This window comes from Bactrocera latifrons, unplaced genomic scaffold, assembly GCF_001853355.1.
Source record: "Bactrocera latifrons isolate USDA-ARS-PBARC rearing strain unplaced genomic scaffold, ASM185335v1 scaffold_121, whole genome shotgun sequence".
In the NCBI taxonomy this organism is placed as follows: Eukaryota; Metazoa; Arthropoda; class Insecta; order Diptera; family Tephritidae; genus Bactrocera; species Bactrocera latifrons.
Genome location: NW_017534642.1, coordinates 2,601 through 23,764, shown reverse-complemented (window position 1 = coordinate 23,764; position 21,164 = coordinate 2,601). Strand labels below are relative to the sequence as shown.

Genomic DNA, 21,164 nt, shown 5'->3' with positions numbered 1-21,164 from the left:
TCTGCTTTTACAAAAAATACCTCGGATGTGAAATCTTTAAACATCTGTGTGAAATAGCGAAAATAGAACTAAAATACTTAAACAGATTTCTGATTCAGTTGAGAATGTTTTTGCCGATAGCTGATATTCTACCACAGGGGTTTTTCGTTTGGTATCACGAAGGTCAGACTAAATGTGAGCCTCTCTCCGAAGACTAGATGCGCTAAACATGTCTGAATCAGAGGATCTGAAACTTTCTAGACCTGGAACAGCACATATCTTCATATATAATAGAAGATACTATTTGATTAAGTCCTCCATAATGCAAGCCTATAAAGCATTATGCATTATGTAGCATATAAAACGTAGCATTTTCCCTCCATTCGAGCTCCTATCTTTCGTTCTTTATTTATGCGCTTTAAGTGAAATCAGAAATCAGGTAAAAAGTCGAAAAAGAAATTGAGCATCCAATTAAATTGCAGCGTTGCAAAGCTGAGTGGCGACACCGCCCAGGCGCGCAGCCAATCGGTCGTTGGACCAAGCGACCGCAGCAGTCAATACCATGCCACAGCCGTGCAAAATCAGAGCGCAAAAAGAATAGAAGCCAGTGCTGGTGCATGCAATGTGCTCGCGCTGCCACTCCTTGCTTTTTTGCCAATATTATTTGCAACTTTTTACAGCAACGCTTTAAGTTTTGCTCTTGCCTTATGCTGACATGTTATTCTACTACCCAGCTTGCACTCGAACGCGAAAAGTTGCACAGACCTGTCCGAAGGCGCAGACAGCGCGCATAAATAAATGAAACGCGTTGAACGCATTTCGTTGTGCTCAAAACCCCGACAAAAACCGAAAATGTTGGCGTGTCCGCGGCGAACGGCTATGCATGGGAACGAGGCATAGCGCTGTGGCAACAGCTGCCGAAACGTCAAATCGGCGAGTGAACAAGTTCGATTTTTACTATCGAAAGGAAAGCAAAAGGAAAAGGAGAATGTACGCAAAATGAAGACAAAGCGTAAAAGCATCAGCATAGTGCAAACATGCATGTGAATGTGCGCTCACATGCAGAAAACCGCCGGTGGCCAGCAAAAAAGCTACCCGGCAACTTGGTCAGACCGGGCTCTACTTGCCACATAAGTGCTCTTGCTCTGCTTGCGCAGCGCTCTGCGCATCTTGCACCGTAAGTTGGTCGGCACGCCGCGTATGAGGCCGCCTGTGGAATGTGGCTTACACCAGTCATTCTCGTTGTCCGTTTGCGCTTGCGCTTGCTGCAGTGCGCGTAAATGTTGTTGTTGTGCATTTTTTGGTCATCTTTCAAACCCCTTTTTAATGTTCTACTAGCTGTTGCGCAGTGCCGTCGAATATTTGGTGGCATATTTAACTACGAAATTGCAATTTTTCACTTCCTGCTTCTGGTAACAGTGAAATGAAGGTATGCGCGTGGCATGTGGCAAGTTGCAGTAAAAATTTAATATACAAACGTGCAAAAACGCAGTACCACACTAGGTTATGGCATGTTGCATGTTTGTGGCAACCAAAAATGGATGCTAGTGCCACAGCGCGTGGCATGGCGCATTTGGCTGTCGTGGCAGCTTGCGAAAATTTGCATTTCTCTGCGCTTACAAATTAGCGCATAAGCAATGTGCAGCCAATCAGCCAATTCGGCAATGCCATGCGCAGCACGCCACACAACGCCGACTAACAGGCACTGCGGCACGCACGAACGGCTAACTGCACATGCAATGCCGTGCCACACTTGCAATGCCAATACGAAAATGAAATTGTACAAGAGATGTGCTGCTTAGTGCAGTTGCCACTGCTGCATGCCACAAAGCTTGGCTAGTGGCGCCCAGTGTGGGCCGTTTGCGGCTTTTGCGGTGAGCGGGCGACCGCTTGCTTGTTTGCTGTTTTTCATTCATCCTGTCTGTCTGTGTCTGCCCCGTTGCCAGCAACCTCATAACCACTTGTGGCATGTGCTGTTGGTTGCGTGTGGCGCGCATGCTTGCAACAAGCAAGTCCCCTTCAAGTCCTGTTTTTCCTGCCTTTTATTACTGCTTAATTGCAGCTAAATGTGCGGAATAATTGCAATGCGGCGGTGGCGACTGGCAAGGAGGGACAAATCTTTGCGGTTTGGCAGCAGCAAAATTCAATTATGTTGCATGCAATTGTGAGATAATAGATTTGGCCGAGAAGTGTTTACAGATCGATGCAATTAATTTTAATGTGCCAAACGAAAAAATCAGCAAATGAGATTTTGTAACTGCAGAAAAAAATGGGGCGTGTTGCAAGTGGCGAACTTATCAAAGTTTACAGATTTCTTGCTAATACCTCATTTGTAGAGCCCACCTGTGACTTATAAGCCCGCCATGCCACGCCAAGTGGCAGTCGAAAAAACCAATTAGAGAAACTATGCTTTGATCTTGTTGTTTTTATTGGTGTTGTGCACAAAGCCTGTCAGTTCATACCGCGACAGCAACATGCCACAGCCGCGCACAGCTTGGCCAGTTGGGCAGGGCCTGCTGCTATGACTTGATTTACGTGCACGGGGCACAACAGGTAATGGACAACAAAAACAACAACCACAAGCGCACTGAGTGCATGAATAATGCAAAAGCGCTTGAAAGGTCGCAACAGCAGTAACAGCAACACAATATAAAGAATGCGGGCAATAAAAATTAATAACCAAACATTAAAAACATCGAATACCGCTTGCAACAGATATAAACACACGCGACACAGAGAGGCGCACACACGCGCTTCTTTGTGCAGACACTCAGCGTGCGACTGGTGTGACTTTTGTTGCTGCTTCGGCCATGTTTTCGCTCTTCATTTTTGTTGCTGTTAATTTTTATGCTGCGTCCGCTGCGTCCGCTGCAGCGCATTCCATTTCAACCTCGCGAAAGAATTCACATTTATTTTAACGCATTCGCTGTCAATAAAAGGCAGAAAAAGAACGCCAAGGAGGAGCAAAGGCGAAGGCGCAGCCGAAAAAAGGCCGCGAAAAAAGTGAAAAATATGCCTGCGATATTAATAAAAGCATGCGACAACAACAGCAGCAACAGCAACAGCAGTGATGGCAATAAACAACTGGGGCTGTGTCGGTCTGGGCGGCGATGGCAGAAATTAAATGGCACCGGCAAACATGCCAATGTCTGGCGGACGGCAACAACAATTGCAATTAAAAGGTCCAATAAAAAGGCACGACCACCATAGCAATGAGTGATGCGATAACAATAACAGCAACAACAATAACAACAATGAGACTGGCAAATGCTGCGTCAAAGTCGTAATCAACGCTTTAAACGAGTTTTTAGTGACGATGCACAGCAGATGTTTGGAATTTCAGGCGCAACAAAAAGTGGCACCAGCGAGCAACAGGAGTGTGGAAGTGCTGTAGCAGCAGGGCGTCGGCCATGCGGAGCCACCGCAAGCGCGTTTCAAGTGGCTGAAAGGAACTGAGAACAAGTGGCAGCCCGGTAAGGTGGTGTGGAGCGCAACTTTCGTTTACTACTCTTAAGGACTCCGCGCTTAAATTTGCTGCTGGCGATTTTGTTCATTTTCCAATGCAGGGATGGCTGCTGCACCGAAACTGAGGAAAAAACTTTAAAATATAAGCTAAAGTGTGGAACAAAGAACGCGTAAAGTGCGCAGCAAAGAACAGTCTGCCCTGCAAAGGTAGCGCGCTAAAGCAAACAGCAATCGATTGAGCAGCAGCGCGGTGGCACTGACAGTGGCTGCCCAGACAACGACGACAACAACGCGCCACAGCACTTCATCAATTTTTATGACTTTTAAATGTTATGCCGGTCCAAGATGCCAAAGCACTTTGGCAAATAAAAAAAAAACAACACATAAATGTCGAAAGCCCTCGCACGTATTGAAAACCAGAGTGAAGTGGATTGAGTCCGCAGCAAGTAAATCTTCAAACGCAATATGTTAGCAACTCAGACTGTGTATAACGGTGGTTATCTTTTTTTGTATGGTACAGTGCCACTATTTAAAGTTAAGCTAAATGCTACACTGAGTCAAAAAACGTTGCAAAAGTCCCAGCGAGGTTTTGCATTAGGTATTTGGACAAGTAAGCAGAAAAAACGGAATCCTCGATTGCACTGAGACTATAATTGTATACACTCACTCAAACACTTTTTTATGATCATTCAGTTTGTATGGCAGCTATATGCTATAGTGCTCAGATATCGTCCGTATCGGTCAACGAACAGCTCCTTGATGAGAAAAGAGCGGCTGCAAAATTTCAGATCGATATCTGAAGCACTGGTTTGTACATATACAGTCAGACGGACGTATAGACGGACAGGCAGACGGATATGGCTAAATGGGGTTAGCGCGTCACGCTGATTATTTAAATATAAACTCTATAGGGTCCTATTCTTCTAGGTGCTACAAACTTCGTGGCAAACTTAGTATACCCTGTACAGAGTATAAAAATGAAAGATGGCTCGGAGACTTAAAATCTGCATGATGAAATATATTTAAAAATAATAAACATAAAAGTGCCAACTTTTTCAAAACTTACCTTAAAATTCTCATTTTTAGAAATTTCTGAACACTTTCGCAAATTTTCAAAAAACACAACGTTCAAATTTGCAGCTAAAGCATTTGATGATAAAGCTCAAACATAATTTTGGAAGATTTTACACTTCTCACGATTTTGATTATGATTTTGTTACTGCAAATAAAAGATATACATTTTTAGTCAGTAAATTAATACACTTTTTTGCGAAAAGTTTACACATCCATAAAGTACTCAAAAAAGAAAAATATTTTATAAAAAACGTTCATGTCTTAGTAACATCACTGAAACATTGCCTCCGAGAAATTTTGCGAAGAAAGTAATCAGAAAGTATGAAAAACTAAATTAAAATCTGCATTGCCATAAATTATTGTGATTCAAAGCACTAAAAGTTGTTAGTTTAAAGTCAAACAACTGCCGCCCTGCGTCCAGCGAAGGTACGCTGGTCATTTGTTGTGGCAAGCTGCATTGACATACTGCCACTTAACGACGCAGAAAATGAATAAAACAACAAAAAAAGAGAAAACAAAAACAGTTAACAAAAATGGAAAGGGAGGAAGCAATAAAATTGACTAACAAAGCACTTAAAGTATGCGAAAGTAAAAAAGCCCGAAATGCATTATAAAGACGGTTAATGAACGTGCGGCTTTTCGAAGCCAATAACAATGAGGTAGAGAAAGAACCAGACCACTTTCAAACACTAAAGAATAATGATGGTCCATTAACGATGCACGCCTTGATATGCGGCGCGTCGCGGTCGCCTTCATAATCGGCGAGCTGGACCACGCATACACAGCAGACATCAGTCAAAGGATGTGCCACATCAGGCGAATCAACACCAAAAACAACAGCAACATATGACTTGGCACATACGCCGCATTTTGGGCAAAAAGAAAGTATAAAAACGGTAGCTAAATGAGATCAAGGGACGTAAAGTGCTGGTGGCACAGCCTCTAATGCAAAAACAACAGAAAGCAACAGAAACAATAACAACAAACATTGTGAGCCCAGTAATACAAAACGACGGCGAGCAGGTAGCACACAGCAATTTTTCAGTACAAAAACAACAATCGTCGCACACACGTTATAAATCCCGCTGATGTGGCATATCAAAAGCGTTGAATGATCGCGTCGTGCAGCCATCAGTGCACGTCGAATGCCAACCGCGGCCGCCGTAGCTGTTGATTTTGCCAATCACCGCCGCACCAAATTGTTGCGCCAAAGCTGTAATGCAACAAAAAAATATCAGTAATAACTACTATTCGACTGGCCGTAAAAAGCGTATGCTCTTTCGGCGCTTCTACACACTTCGCATTTACTATGTCACTCATCCTGCCACATGTGCTTTGATCGAGTGGTGCGCTCCATTTTAAAAGGAATTTCGCCTTTACAAACAACGCCGTCGCGCAAGCGTTGCAGACAATAACCTTATGCGTCAACGCAATCTCATCAAAGCTGTTCGCTCATTTCGATTGCTGGCGTGCAGAGTAGTTTTTGCGCTGCTGTAGGGTGCGCAAACTACGGCATTGCTACCTTCTGCAATTGGTTCAACATAGGGACAACCGAGCCAAATTGCAAGCTTGACATCATCAAACCGTCTGATGTGGTGCGCACAACAGAACGCCATGCAACAAAGTGTATCTACACTTGTATGTATGTAGGTATGTGCATTGTATGGCTCATAATATACAACTCTTCACTATGCTAAATCTGCATACAATCGCGCTGTGCGAAACAACAACCGCCGATATCCAACCGATCTTATCCATAACATTGCTACCCGTGCAAACATGTTCAGGTTGCCTTGGCCGCGATGTATATCTCGTTGCGCATGCATCCCTGGGGCGTTGATGTGTTGAAGTGCTCACACAAGCGTTATTGTATCAACTGCTGCATAAGTGTATTTACTTTTATGATTGTGACTACGGCGTTTGTTGTGTTCCTAATATATTACCAGCGATACACATCCATTGCCTAGCCTCAGAAAATTTATTAATTACCAACCTTTCTATATGGAAGTTAAACGTGTCTGCGTTATATCCGCATCCTCATCTTTGCAATTCTAACACCAATTTTTTAACAGTGAATTTCCAAATGTTGATCATTATTTTCGAATAGATTTGCAACAGTCCTAAAAATCTAAAGACACGCCACGATAATAAAATCTGATTGATGTTTTCACAAACAAAACAAGCAAACGCGTATGCAAATGTATTTATGTATTGGATATTCAATTCATGCTTACTTGTGTAAATATGCAACAACAATGACGTGTTTACTTTGCCCAATCAGCAAATGTGTGTCATCCATAAACAAGTATATTAAAAATCCTTTAAATGCACGTATATATGTATGTATCCTGTTTAAGCAAACATTTAACGTTTTTTCCGTTCCAATTGCCACAACTTACCGGAAATTTGAGTTTTTTGTGCGTTGGACCTCACCGTCCACTCCTGATCTTAAACCGCACTAACACGCGCCCGATATGCGCCCGAACGATTGAAATTTCATTTCGAAAACATACTTTCCTACCCGCACTACACTAATAACACATATTTCTATAATCATATTCACTATATTTAACAAAATTTACAAATTTTAAATCCTGCGCACAAAATTTTCACTTTTCCGCGTAGTTTCGCCAAATTCGAACTGTCAAAGTGGAGGTTGCCATACAAATGCCAAATTTTTCGGTTGTGTAAAATGAAAATGTTCGAAATGCGTTAAATACACGTATACAAATTAGAAAACTATGTTTATTGTTTTTACATGAATATATTATGGTAAAAGGATACTGAAATGCATTATATATTGGTTATAAATGCTTGTAATACAATTAAGGAAATATACTTTTTCAACAATCTGGTCATTCGCCGGCGACAGTTCAACGAATTTCGTTAATTCGAACACAACCGGAATTTAAACAAGACTCAGTAAATAAATATTACTCTATCAATAAATACGAAGTATTTTATGTGCAAATTAGAAGACGTCGTTAAATACTAAAAAGGGAGTGGTGTAAATGGAAGGTTTTCTTGCGTATTAACGGCAGTGGCTTTGCAATTTGTTTTGCGAATTGTGTTTGTGTTAATTTGCTTCTTTTAAGGTACCTGCTGTGCGAGCTTGGAATCTCATTCAACCTGTTGCATCAATACAAGATATTTATTGCCCAAGCAATTGCTGCAGGACCAATCACTAATCGTTGCCGGTTCTACAACCTGATTCAGAAACAACCTGAGTTAGAAAGAAGTTATAGCGGCGATAAATATCGAATAGCGAATGACTGTCTCAAACTTTAATCTTCATTTGTCCAACCCATGCGATTCGTAACTCGGAATCAATGGCTTGTCATTTGTGACAATTGGAATGCTGTATATGGCAGCTGGTGGCCAACCGAAGAGTTGCGTATGATCGGACTTATGATGCGCTCGTACCAAGTTCGTTTAGTGGGGTAAAAGCTAAAATGAAGTTTATGTACGTATGCCATGGCATCATACATACATACCTACTTTACTTCTGTAACAGCAGCAGCGAATGTATTGATCCTCCATTTGTGAACAAGCTGCGCATATATACTTTGAAGTACATTGCAGTAGTGTTTAATTATTTATAAGGCACTTCCTCTATTAATTCATTCATCAATTCATTCGAATTTCATTAAATCTCTAAAAAATCGAAGTTTTTCTCTCTTTTATTTTAGCCTTATACATCCGGTTTTAGAACACCAGTTTGGCGTTGGGCCATGGCGAATCACGCACCATTCTCATCAGCTGCAACAACAGGAATAACTGGGTCTTGGCAGCTGTCATTCTTGTTGAGTTTACTCATATGTAATCAACTAAAGCTATCCGCGGCTTCACAATCCTCGTCACTGGGTGTACACATTGTGCGTTCTCCCGAATCAGCAGTTGCGCCCAAAGGTGATGAGGTTGTTTTTGAATGCGAATTAAATTTGGCTCCCGACCGCTTGGAATGGCGGTTCCGTCACACAAGCGCACGTGCCACGGACGCTATGAACTACAATTATCTTCATGGCGGCGAGGTCGGTATCAATGACCTTTTCTAGTTAAACTATAAATTATCTATTTCCTTATACTCCACTATCATAGGATGGCCACAATATTGTAAATGAAAACCTGACGTCTCGTTTGCGTGTATTTGTCTCGTCCGAAACTTTGGGCGATTACCAATGTGTGGCCTGGGTTGGATCGGCCGCAATTGCTTCCACACCCGCACGGCTGACACTCGTATCCATAAGCATCGACAACTCAAACGGTTATAGTCGCAATGCAATACGCTGGAGCGTAGCGCCGAAGAATTGCATATTAATACGTTGCGGCACAGTGAGCTCGAATCCGCCAGCGGTGTGGAGCTTCTTCCGCAACGGCGAGAAAGTACCACAGACCGAGGTGTTGCCCTCAGCAAATGGTGCGCTCATACTTAACACAGTGTCATCGAAAGATTCCGGTAACTACACTTGCTCGGCAATGAACGCCATCACTGGCGTGGAGTTGAGATTGCCTCAACGCATAGATTTGCGCGTTGATTATATTGATCGCACGCCGCCCTACTTTCTTAATGTGCCAGTGTCACAGGTGACGGCGCGTCCGGGCGAAACAGCCGTACTCGAATGCCCTGGTGTCGGTTCGCCACCACCGGAGGCCGTTTGGAGCAGCCCGAATGTAATTAACATCTACAACAATCGAACAAAAGTGTTGCCATACGGTTTGCAGATATCTGAAGTGATGCCCGAGGATCAGGGTTCGTACGTGTGTCGTTTAGACAACGGTATTGCGCCTGCTTTGGTGCAAATCATAAAGTTTATTGTCTTGGAAGCGCCACAAATACTGCGGGGTCCAGCCAAGACACGAACAAATGAAGGCGATCAACTGGAATTGGAGTGCTCGGCAGCCGGCAATCCTTTCCCCCAAATTTACTGGTTAATTAATGGCGAAGACACTTCTTTGGATAATGAGACATTTCATGAAGACCGTCGTTTGGTTATCCGACATGTGCAGAAGCGCCATGCGGGCATTGTACAGTGTTTTGCAAAGAACGAAGTGGGCGAGGTAAATGCGACAAATCTCAGTTATGGTGGCATTCCTGTGTAAACACTCTTATTTATTGCAGGTAAGCGACGGCAGTTACTTGGAAGTGAACCCCAAGCAAATACAGGGCGAAGACTCAGCTCCTCTAGGCTCCGTGCCAATACGCATGCCTTATGAGCATACCGGCAACAAAAACAAGGGCAAACGGAAACACATGAAAATACGTGAGTAAAATTCCCATCTCTATGAATTTAGGAAAGTTATTAAATATTCTGAATTACTAGTTGTTTTGTTTCGTAAAAGTTTTCTCTTTATTCGAGATAAATAGCTTATTATATACAATTCGATTTATTTTCGTCGCTCCGACGCATTACAGTTAATTTAAATTACATTCCTTTACGAAATACTCAGCAATACTTCCTCGTACAACTTAATTCCATGAAGACATATACCAAAATTTAACAATTTGAACTTGTTTTTGCTTTAGGTTTACAAAACTAGTATTTGTGTAAATGTAAATGTGATTTTAAAATTTTATTTCTAGTATCAAAGAAAAACTTAACCGATATCTTATTAGATAACCAATAATGAATAATCAATTCTCTCTCTCCTCCCTTCAACTCCCCCACATAGCTATGGCCAATTGGCCACGTCCTATACTTGCACTGAGCTTGGGCTCTTGCGCAACAGCTTCTCTTCTTCCTGCAAGATACGTATCTTCATCTTCAGCTCTTCCACCTGCAGACGGTGCACCTCGCGCAAATGCTTCAAATCTTCCTGTGCACGACTTAGCTCTATTTTCTTCTTTTCCAACGTCACTTGCGTTTCCTTGTAGCGCAGCTCGGCCTCCTTCAATCGGAAGTACTGCACTTTCTCCTCGAATGACTCCACCGTGATGGTGGTGTTTCCCGGCGCCGTGGCTGCTGCTGCGGCATTGCTTACACTAACCGTCGGCACGACGGGTGCCGGCGCCGGTGCCGTGGCCACGGGCAGCGCGTGCAGTGTTGCGCAAGTGAATGTCGGCGTTGCAGTCGCGAACTGTGCGGTCGCTGGCGATTGCAATTGCATTTTCATTTGATGCTGCTGCTGTTGTTGTTGTTGTTGCTGCTGTTGATGTTGCTGCTGCTGCTGTGCAGCAACTGCGAGCTGGTGCTGGGCAAGATGCTGTTGCTGCAACTGCTGCGCCTGATATTGGGCAAGTGTTATTTGCTGTGGCTTGATCTCGCTGATGATCTGCTGATTGTACGCGGTCGCGGGCATGGCGGTGATGGTGTGATGCTGGGGCTGGTGCTGGCTGGGTATAGTGATGCGCGTCGGCGATGGTATAGTGATATGGGTGGCTGTTCGAGAAATAAATGTGTAAAGCGGTTAGACAACATTGACTGAGGAATTGCTATTGGTAACTTACTGTTCGAATCAACGGGATGTTTTATCTGCAGAATGATGTCCTCGCGTGGGCGCGTTGTTTTGAATTGTAGCAAATCGTTTAGTGTCAGCTTTTCGGCGCTGATTTGATCCACCGATATCTGCTGTGTTTGTATGGTCTGTTGTTGTTGCTGCTGTTGTTGTTGTACATGCTGTTGGATCACTTGCTGCTGGTGCTGCTGTTGTAGTTGTTGCTGTTGCTGCTGTAGTGGATCAATAGGTTCCTGCTCTATCTGTCCCACACCGTCACTAGTATCCATCTCGATCTCTTCGAAAGCCTCATTCTGGCTGCCATGCTCATCGGGGTCTATGTTGGTGACCTGGAAATCCGGCTCATCCTTAATCTCATGATTTACTACTTCTGGGCGATCCGAATCGATGCTTGCTTGTGCACCGTTTGCGTCCTTCTGCCCACTTGGACGGAAGGGGTACTGTTTGCGTAGTCTAGAAGCAACAGCAACATAATTAGAAATATAAAAATTATCACTCGTTAAATAAATAAACAAATAACTTCACTCACGCCAACAATCACACACACGCAACAATCACTTACACACAAACCAAACTGGCAATTTCAGCTATTCAACCCCATAAACGAGCTGCTCAAGGCAAGAGCGCATATGCTTGCTTTGGCGAGTGGAGTTCCACTGCTATTTTATACTCAGGAATCAACTAGTTTTGATATTCGGAGCGAATACATTATTTTTGTTCACTGATTCTTACATATTTGAATTAGCAGAAAGGCTTTCTTCAGTCACTTCTTTGTTTACCAACTATCTGAGATACTTTATACCTTTGGGATATTATGTACATGCCTTTTTTGAGATATTCTGCCGCTTGTCATTTGCCGCCATTTTTAATTGCACTCGAAAGACGAGTATCTGCCGCACGACAATGAATGAGGGCATGAGCGAATGGCTGGTCGCATGAATTTGCGGAGCGAGATACAGCGCTCAGATACTTTCGTCATGACTCGTCATTAGACGATTTCGTTGTTGTCAGCTCTTTTACGTGTGCACATTTGGCTCGTTTGTGCTTTGCGCATGACTTTTCGCTCGACTTGTTTGTGTTTTGAGGTATTTTTTATGCTTGCTGGGGTTTTGAGTCCATCGGACCCACTAAATAAACAGAATTTGTTTGTTATGAGTTGGAATGCGGCTTTCAATGAGCTGCTTAACGACACATGTTTCACTACACACACACACATATGTAAAAACAGGCAGAGACACAAACACAACTGCTAATGGCAACGTTGGCGGGAGGAATGCATTTCTGTGCAGCCCGCCGAGTGGCCTGCATTTGCGTGTAACAGGTGCACGAATTAGAGCAGCTGCTGGCCCCAGGTCAGCGACTGCCCCGTAAGTGTAGAAGCCATATAAAAAAGGTCTTCTGGCTTGGCATCTTCTACTCACCTTGCATTGAGCCAGAATTTTTGGATTTGCTTCAAGTTACGCATAGCGCTAACACCCGGATGTGTATTGAATTCGTGCACAATTTTTTCCCAGGCATCACGCACCGAGTATTTGGAACGCTGTTTCTTTCTGAATTTAATATCGATGACTTCTTCATGCTCATGAAACAGACTGTAGAGTATCTCCTTCTCTTCTTGCGTGAAACGTGGCGTTAAAGTTATTTGGCCTGACTTGCCTACTGCGCCGCCGGCACCCCCACTGCCGGTGGACGTATTGGCGGCATTGTGCTCTTCTGCGCCGTTCGCTGTGGTGGTAACCACAGTTACAGTGCCATCACCGCCGCCACCCACCGCCACGCCAGTGGACATCTGACGCGATTTCTTCGCTATGTTGACGACGAACTTCTACAATCCAACAGGGAGAATTTCTGATTCGTAAGCACCCAACTATGCTAGTTGTTCTTATAATTTCGTAGTGCGCACAGCTCAACTCGAAACTGGCGTTTAACGAGATGAATTGCTTTTGACTCCAAAAAAATGTAGCTATGAAAATCAGAAATTATTCTCAATTTTATACTTTTTAATAGCACTCTAATGTGATTGTTGTTGCTACACTGCACTTAAGTGGATAGCTGCGGCCGTGAGTGCTTTCGCACAATTAATATTGAACTCTTCGATGTAATTAGTTGTTGATGCTTTCATATGCACATCACAGCACAAAATTTCTTGAGGAATTCATTAATTTTCTAGAATTCTTTTCACAAATAGAGAAAATCACTTGGAAAAGCGCCGTCACACACTCCAGGTAAATCCACTCACAACGAGCTACAGAAAACGAGTGCGAGTGGCGAGTGACGAGTGATTGCTTGTCGGCCATGTTTTGAGTTTCTTTCTGCTTTGCAGCGTTGCCAGTGTCGTCAAATTCTTAAAATTGATTTGATGCATAAAAATAAGTTTGGGTGAGAAGACAAAGGGGTCACAAAGGCACGTAACTGTAAAAGTAATGGCTAACCGTGTACATATTTGGTGTCTGTCGCAATTTATTTTATTGCAAATGTAAAAGCATTTTTATATTATAAATATAAAGATTTTGTAGTGGCAACGCTTGACGCTGCTGTTGCGCCATCTGGCGGCGAAAAGCTGAAACTTGCTGATGACTTTTGAATTACTTATAGTCACTCAAACTGTTAGACTGGTGTTCAAACTGTTCTTTAGAAAAAACCCCATCGGAAGGGCATTTGATTGGCTTGCAAAGTTTCACTATTGTTGTTGGATAGTTTCGAAAGTCATGGATTATAAATTATTCACACTGAATGTTTTTGTTGCTTTAACAAATTTTTAAGCGCTTTCACTCATACGCCGGCGCAGCGTCGTCGTCCTCCATGCCCTCCAAGGGGTTCTTTTCCACTACATCGGGATAGAATTTTTTCAAAATCTTATGTATTTCTTGCATGAGAGACTCGTAATCCGGTGGGAATTTGTCACGCCTTGGTGGACCTTTGTCAATGCCGGACCACAGCTGATGCACGGAGGTGCGCGCGTTCTGCGAAAATCCAATCTCGAAAGCACCATCCCTTGGCGGCACTTTGCCGTTATGATTCCGTACCAACTGTATGATGCGATTTGGCGCTTCTTGGGCTACATAAGCGGCAAACTCCTCAGCTTTCGTCGTGAATATCGGGCACTCTAACGTGTGTTCGATGTAGATCATTGAGCGGTTCTTGTCGAAGTAAGCATCGGCCGCCCAATCGATTTCACGCTGCTTCTTCGATTTCTTTCCTTTTGGTGCCATTAGAGTAAATTATCGGATATGTAAAACTAAAGATTTGGCAGTGTCTCTAACAAAATAATTTTGTAAAAATGATGTTCACTTAAACATTTCAAAAGAGATGTGTATTTATCAAAAAAAGCGTAGCCATATTCTATGAAAAAGACGATAATTCATAAAGTACGTACTTTCTTGCAGCTAACATGATTCCTCCCTCTCGTCCCAACGTGACGCGATTGTCCGACGATTCGGTAATGTTGCGCTGGTATGTGCCAAAGAACGAGGGGCTGCCCATACAGTTTTTCAAGGTGCAGTATCGCATGCTCGGTGACTCGAGTCGCAAAATACCGCGTGAAAATTGGCAGACCACAAACGAAGACATACCATATGGCAAACGCGACCGTGTTTTTGAAGGCGTGAAGAATTTCACCTCATCAGTTTCCGGCTTGAAACCTGACCGATTCTACCGTTTCCGCATTATCGCTGTTTACTCCAACAACGACAATAAGGAGGGCAACACTTCAGCGAAGTTCTTTTTGCAAAGTAGCGAAGCTTTAGGCCCCAATAAAGCCACATTGCCTGCGCCAGAGCTGTTGCGCGTGGAACCGCTTTCAGAAACTGCAGTTATGATACATTGGACGCTGCCGGCGAATCCGATAAATGTGCCGGATGGTTTTTACGCCTACTACCGACTCGCCTCTTCAGCGGGTGAATACCTCAAAGCGACTGTAGACGGTCAACATACGCGGAAATTTAAGATCGACTTGTTGGAAGCGGGCACCGCATACGAGTTCAAGCTGCAGTCCTTTAATGCACTGGCTGCGTCTGAGTTCAGCGCCATATTACAGGGCAAAACGAAGAGTAAGTGCCCAAAAAATCATTTTCCGTTTAAAGTCATTTTAAATATGTATATTTTCGACATAGAACTGGCAACCACACCAATGCCTGTGCCAGCAGTCACGCCTGTAAACACCAAGGAGAACGACAAGCCGAAATATCCGATAGTGGCGGGCATCGCCGGCTGCGGTATACTCCTCATCGTAGCCATAGTCGCTGCCTTCCTGTGCATGAAACGACGCAGCCCGGCGACACCAGAAGGTAAGGTTAAACTTTCATCGTTAATACGACAATTTAGGCAATGTCTGCAACGTTTCTTTACTCTAGATGAAGACAAACCACAGTTGGACCACATACAGGCCGATTTTGTGACACCCTCAGTGCTGGGCGTGGCGGCGCATCACAAGTCCGGTCACCGTCTCAACGGTGTCATACCACGCATGAACATCACGCCCAATCCGTTGGCGCAGGAAGCCGACAAGGTATGTAGAGCCCCGCCAAGCGCTTGTATATATTGAAAAATGAGCCATGGTTTGGCTTGCCTCAGTTACACAGTCGCACTTTTATCTACGACTAGCGTATTATGCAATATCTTACTGCTTTACTACGTATTCGAGTTGTCGATATGTAAAATGTGTTTCTTTTCGAGCTCTATATTTTAATTTTTACAAAATTTTCTAGACAAAATTTTTGCTTGTACTTTATAGTCATTTCTAGTGGGGTTGTATGTATGTCTTTCAACACAGCTGGTGGTGCCTCGACTATGTAACTACTTAAATACCTAAATCGTATCAATCTCGACTACTTCAGCCTTTCCAGCAACTCTTCTGCAATCAAAAAAAAAAAAAAAAAAAAAAAAAAAAAAAAAAAAAAAAAAAAAAAAAAAAAAAAAAAAAAAAAAAAAAAAAAAAAAAAAAAACATTAATATATTTTTCAATTTGGCATTTACGATCTTTTGTATAAAGTCTATTGCTATAACCTATAATTATATAATTTATTTGTAAATATAAACAACTTTTATTGTATATAAACCCATATTGTATATTATCTGTATGTATTTATGTATATATTTATGCAACTTTTTAAGTTTTAACAAATATTCTGTGCATTTATCCCCTTACGTCAGATCTATAGTTAGGAAAAACTCTAGTTTTAAGAAGACCCAACAGAGTTTTCGAAATTATTTTCAGGTTAGCCTAGCTTTAGCACTAACATTTAACAGAACTTTAACAGTAAATGTTAGATACATTACTTTTACCAGGCATTTGACCAAAGGTTTATCAAGGGTTTGCGATAAATTGCTCTGAGAACATATGTTTTTACTATTGCCTACTTTTAGCCGGCTTTCTTATTTTAAACTATTTGTAGAACACTTGGAGGGCAACAACATTAAAGAAATTGGTGATATGTGTATATCTTAAAGTTACCCTTTAAATAAAGGTGACATCTACTTCATGTTGGTTGCAAACCTACCTATCCTTAGGCGACTTTTTTGTTTTCGAACTATTGGTAGAATGTAGGCAATTTCTTTTTTATTCTCAAATGATGGGTTGCAAAGAATTGATCTGAAGAGAAAGAATTTTCTTGAATTAAGTAGTTAACTAGGATTCTATATTTTAAAATACATTAGCTTTTAAAGCTCCGCTTTCCTGCGCACTAACACCAGTACAGCACCGTCTCTCTATTATTATAGAAGCCCATTCAAAAACACGCATAGCATTTTCCCCTCTCTTAAAACTAACTTTCTTTTACTGGCCTTTATTCTACTACGCCCTGCGCCATTCCTCCGCTTGTACCTCTTCATTGCACCCATCCCCACATTAGCATAGTTATGAATTTAAGTATTACTAGTGCGACTCTTAGCCATTTGCTGCTACTAGCTTAGAAATATCAGCGTGAACTGTTCTAGAATCGCAACAACGTGATGGAGCTGCGCTTCTTGCCCAACAGCAACAGCAACAGCAGCCACGCGGGTCAAAGTCCCAACAATTCAGCCAGTGCCAGCAATCTAAACACGACCCACCCGCATACGAGCAGCAGCCATAGTTTACACCAGCAACAAACTGTCGCCACCAATGCGGACGAAGCCGAGCCATACACACCGCCACCGCGCTCTTCTTCTTCCTGTGAGACGCTCGAAGCCAGCGAGGGCATCTTCAATGCAATCGACGCTACTTCGCCACTGTCGAAACCGTTGCCGCCGCTGCCGAATCAGAAGCCTCATACCACACAACACAACCAACAGCCGCAGCAGCACCACCAGCCGTCGCATACAACCCTACCGAAAATGACCAGTAATAAAGCACAAGCAGGCACCGCGCCGAACGCAGTAATAACAAATGCAAATCATGCCACTGCTCATTACAACCACAACACCAACGCCATGCATTTGCACACGAAATCGAGCTCGTCTCATTCATCCACCTCATCCTTTCAATCTTTACATAATTCACAGGCACATCTAGGCTCACATCAGGGCCTGCATCACGCGCAGCCATACCATCCACCGCCACCCGGCACACCCACACTAATTCATAAACGCGGCGACTACATGCCACACCATCATCATCATGCCAACGCATCGGCTGCCGGCCAACATCCGCCGCCGGTGCCACCACATCAGAACAACAACCACAGCGGTCACCACAACGCGCACCATCTGTACCAGCAACACCACCAGCAGCAGCAGCATGCGCAATCGCCGCCGACGCCCGCCATGGAGCAACAGCGCCGCACACTGGAGCGCAGCGCGCGTAATCTGCACTACACGGCGACCGCAGTGCCGGCCAATGCGACGCAACCGCACGACGCAGCCATGAACATCGATGGCCTGCCCACGCGCATACCGTCGCTGCGCCGCACACGACGCTCCTCCGGTAACACCAACAACAACAATGGCGGCGTAGGCATACCCATCGTGCCGGGCAGTCCGCGCGTGCAGCGTTCGCCGATGCCGGCACGCGCCATGATGAAGCGCGGTCGGCTGGGCAGCCACAACGACAACATGTCCTCGGGCAGTTTGAACAGTATTGAGGTGTAGACGGCAAACAGGTATTGGGGATGCGTGCGCTTCGTATAAGTAGTGTTAAGCTCTAGTTTAGTAGGGGAGGCTAGCAAGTATGAAACTATCTAGACACAGACATAGGTCTAGGCAGTACAACGGCACCTCAGTGGGTATGGTTTAAATTGATTAAATTTAAAATTCGTTATATAACTAAGAATAAGTCAACTGATTGTAAACTTGATTGACTTAATTGTAAATATTTATTGCTAGAACTACGTCAGACTTTTCTAGCCCAGTCTAGGTGTAAGTAATATCTCGAATATGCAAGTAAGTAACTCGAAAAACTCGATTATCTGCATACTTTTAGGCTGAGTTCCTTATAGTGCCTTGTTATGTAACACCTAGTAATACCGCATAAAGACTTAACGGAACTAACTCCATTGACAATTGTGGTTATATTAGTTTGGAATACAAAATGACATCCACTAGTAGTAGAACTAACTTAAACTAACTAATTAGTTTGGCGTTAACTCCGTCCTGCAGAGCTAACAAGAAGTAAGATAAAATATATTGAAAAAATAATAAAAAATAAAAGACTTAGAAACCGGTATTTGTGAGTCTAGGAGCATGAAAGTTGATTAAAAAATTATTTTTTTTTAAAAAGCGCCTAAACATATGCAACTTTCAAAATTGTACTGTACTTTTAGTTTTCGAAGTCTACAAATTGTCTAAGTAGCTTTTTTGTTGTTTTAAATTATTTAAAATATAATTTTCGTGCTTCCTACAGTTTTTGACTGCACTTTATTTGTACGTGTTGTACATTTTTAGTATTCGTTCCTAAGTTCAATATTACACACATTTCTTTTATTAAAAATCGACCTTAATTGTCTTACTTTTATTTGATTAAATGATAATCATCACTTTTTTTTTTATTTAATTTATTTTTTTTATTTAAGAAATGTTTATAATAAATTTATTAAATTTTTAGAATTTTAATTTTTAATTTAAAAAAATGTAATATTTTAACGTAATTTTTAAATAAAATTTTTTATTTAATTTTTTTAATTTAATTTGTTTTAATTTAATTGTTTAATAAATCTTTTTAATTTTTTTTATATGTATATTTTTTATTTAATTGTTTTTAATTTAAATTTTTTAAATTACATATTGTTTTTTAATTAAATTTTTTTTGTTAATTTGTTTTAATTTAATTTTTTTATTTAAAAAATGTTTCAGAATCATTATAAATTTATTAGTTTATTTAGTTTAATTTTGTTTTTAATTCAAAAATTTTTTGAGAGTTATTATACATTTATTAATTTTTTTTATAATTTTCATTTTAAAATTTAAAATATTTTTTTTTGTTTTTTACTTAAACTTTAATTGCAAACAAATTTTCTGTAATATTTATATAGTATTTATCAGAGAACATATTTTTAATTAGAAAACCTTGTAGCAAATACAAAAACAAAAACAGTAAATAGTAAAATAAAAATTAAAACTTACTACCACATTAAAAAACAATTGTTTTTTTTCTTAGTGTAAAATTGACACTGGCAAGAGTTACATATAATATTGGGTAATCGAAAAAGTTGTTTCGCATTTTGATTAGCTAACAAAATATAGGTAGTTGAAAAAGTTTTTTCGTATTTGGATTAGAAGTTACGAAAAGACTTTTTCTACTAGCCAATATTTTTTAGCGGGAGTCAACCCTTATAGCAAAGCAAACAGTAAAAACCGTTCCCACGGCAGTCGAGTCTAGGTACCTGCAACGAACACGGATATTTATCCCTCCAAGGACTGTCAATCCGGCACCATTTCTCGAAATTTCTTCAGGTATCCGCTACAAAAACAATAACAACAGAATATCACAGGGTTGCAAGGCAAATTAAAAAAAAACTCCACAGAATGGTACAATCTTTTCTATGTTTGTGCTAAGTTTGAGCTGAATATGTCAAAGAGTATGTGTTTTAATTAACCTGTCCGGTTCAAATTTGATCATGAGTGTATAGGTTGGTAGGTAGGAGTGCTGCCACTTCTAATGTAAATTCTTAATGCGCTGGTCATAGCCCATAGGTGTAACCTTAATAGGGATCTTCCATAATCTCGCTGATTGACTGATGCAATCAACGCTATATCGTCTGCATATGCCATTGCCTTAACCCAGTGTTTCCAGCATTTTCTTTATCAGATTCTTTATATACATTGTATATCGCACACTTACATACTCTCTCGCCTATTTTTGGTCACATCAAAAACATTTTCTAGAAAAAATACAACATTTATTGAATAATTAAAATAAAATTCATGTTCATTCGTGTTACCCAAATACGAACTTATTTGTAGAAATTTATATACAATTAGTTACATAATATGTTCATTACACAAAAGTTATTAACTCGAGGGGTTAATGTTTAACAAAAATGTTTACGGTAAAAAAAAGTTAAAATTTTCGTCAACTTACATAAAATATTATTTGCGCTTTAGTACAATAATAATTCACCTATTCAAATGAAGCTCTGTTAGTCACGCTGTATATCGTCACCAAAAATGCAAAATAACATATCATCAAGAAAAAAAAAAACAAAAAAAAATGAGCCAGTTATAACGAAAACTCTTATTTTGCTTCAATATGAGTGTAAGGTAACCAATATTTAAGCATTTTATTACCAATATATAAATATATAACAAATACATAACCATTTTATAACCAATATATAAGTATTTTATATCCAAAACTCAAATTTTGTTTTAGTATTAGTGGATTCTATTATATCGTTTTTCTTTCGGCTTCATTTTGCATTTTAGCTGACGTTATTCTTTTGTGTCGCATTTGCCTTATCGTAGCTATTTTTGGTTATATGCGCCAACGTTGCGATTACTTTCATTTTATTTTTATTTAATTTTTGTTTTGAAAATTCTGCTATGCATTCTTTTGTATGTGAATATCTTGTAAATATATTTGCGGACTCGTTTTCCACTCTCTTTCTCTCTCTCTCTCTCTATTTACTATATATTTATATTTTGTAAATATAATTTGATTAAACTTTAGCATTTACTGTGCCCTGTGGGCGGGTCAGGTTTACCTATAGTTAAAATATTAGTGTTCCACATTATATTACCTATACAATTATGTGTATATACATATATGCTAAATTTCAAAT

At 41.1% G+C, this 21,164-nt stretch overlaps 3 protein-coding genes across 6 annotated transcripts in view; 1 reads left to right on the top strand and 2 right to left on the bottom strand.

Annotated features, from left to right (window-relative positions):
* LOC108978398 (interference hedgehog) overlaps positions 1 to 18,873 on the top strand; it is a 79,954-nt gene extending 61,081 nt beyond the window's left edge. For 3 of the 4 annotated variants that reach the window (XM_018948652.1, XM_018948653.1, XM_018948651.1), the window contains 7 exons: positions 8,208 to 8,549; positions 8,617 to 9,576; positions 9,638 to 9,779; positions 14,358 to 15,020; positions 15,084 to 15,257; positions 15,324 to 15,478; positions 16,906 to 18,873. In XM_018948652.1, the coding sequence (XP_018804197.1) occupies positions 8,250 to 8,549; positions 8,617 to 9,576; positions 9,638 to 9,779; positions 14,358 to 15,020; positions 15,084 to 15,257; positions 15,324 to 15,478; positions 16,906 to 18,036 (3,525 nt within the window). In that variant the 5' untranslated portion in view covers positions 8,208 to 8,249 and the 3' untranslated portion in view covers positions 18,037 to 18,873. The remainder of the gene's footprint in view (positions 1 to 8,207; positions 8,550 to 8,616; positions 9,577 to 9,637; positions 9,780 to 14,357; positions 15,021 to 15,083; positions 15,258 to 15,323; positions 15,479 to 16,905) is intronic. The other variant, XM_018948654.1, reaches the window with a different exon arrangement.
* LOC108978402 (regulatory protein zeste) lies at positions 9,843 to 13,213 on the bottom strand. The gene is made up of 3 exons (XM_018948665.1): positions 12,393 to 13,213; positions 10,964 to 11,424; positions 9,843 to 10,895 (listed from the first exon to the last, which is right to left on the bottom strand). The coding sequence occupies exons 1-3, from the start codon at positions 12,758 to 12,760 to the stop codon at positions 10,210 to 10,212; spliced, it is 1,515 nt and encodes a 504-aa protein (XP_018804210.1). The 5' UTR covers positions 12,761 to 13,213; the 3' UTR covers positions 9,843 to 10,209.
* LOC108978404 (selenoprotein H) lies at positions 12,831 to 14,350 on the bottom strand. The gene has a single exon (XM_018948666.1). The coding sequence runs from the start codon at positions 14,181 to 14,183 to the stop codon at positions 13,740 to 13,742; it is 444 nt and encodes a 147-aa protein (XP_018804211.1). The 5' UTR covers positions 14,184 to 14,350; the 3' UTR covers positions 12,831 to 13,739.
* Positions 18,874 to 21,164: the final 2,291 nt, after the last annotated feature.

Excerpts from the sequence above, each read along its gene's own strand:
- LOC108978404 (XM_018948666.1), bottom strand. The coding sequence starts at position 14,183 with ATGGCACCAAAAGGAAAGAAATCGAAGAAGCAGCGTGAAATCGATTGG.
- LOC108978402 (XM_018948665.1), bottom strand. The coding sequence starts at position 12,760 with ATGTCCACTGGCGTGGCGGTGGGTGGCGGCGGTGATGGCACTGTAACT. Across the intron at positions 11,425-12,392 it reads AAATTCTGGCTCAATGCAAG|ACTACGCAAACAGTACCCCT; the intron begins GTGAGTAGAAGA and ends TGTTGCTTCTAG. Across the intron at positions 10,896-10,963 it reads ACATCCCGTTGATTCGAACA|CCACCCATATCACTATACCA; the intron begins GTAAGTTACCAA and ends TTTCTCGAACAG.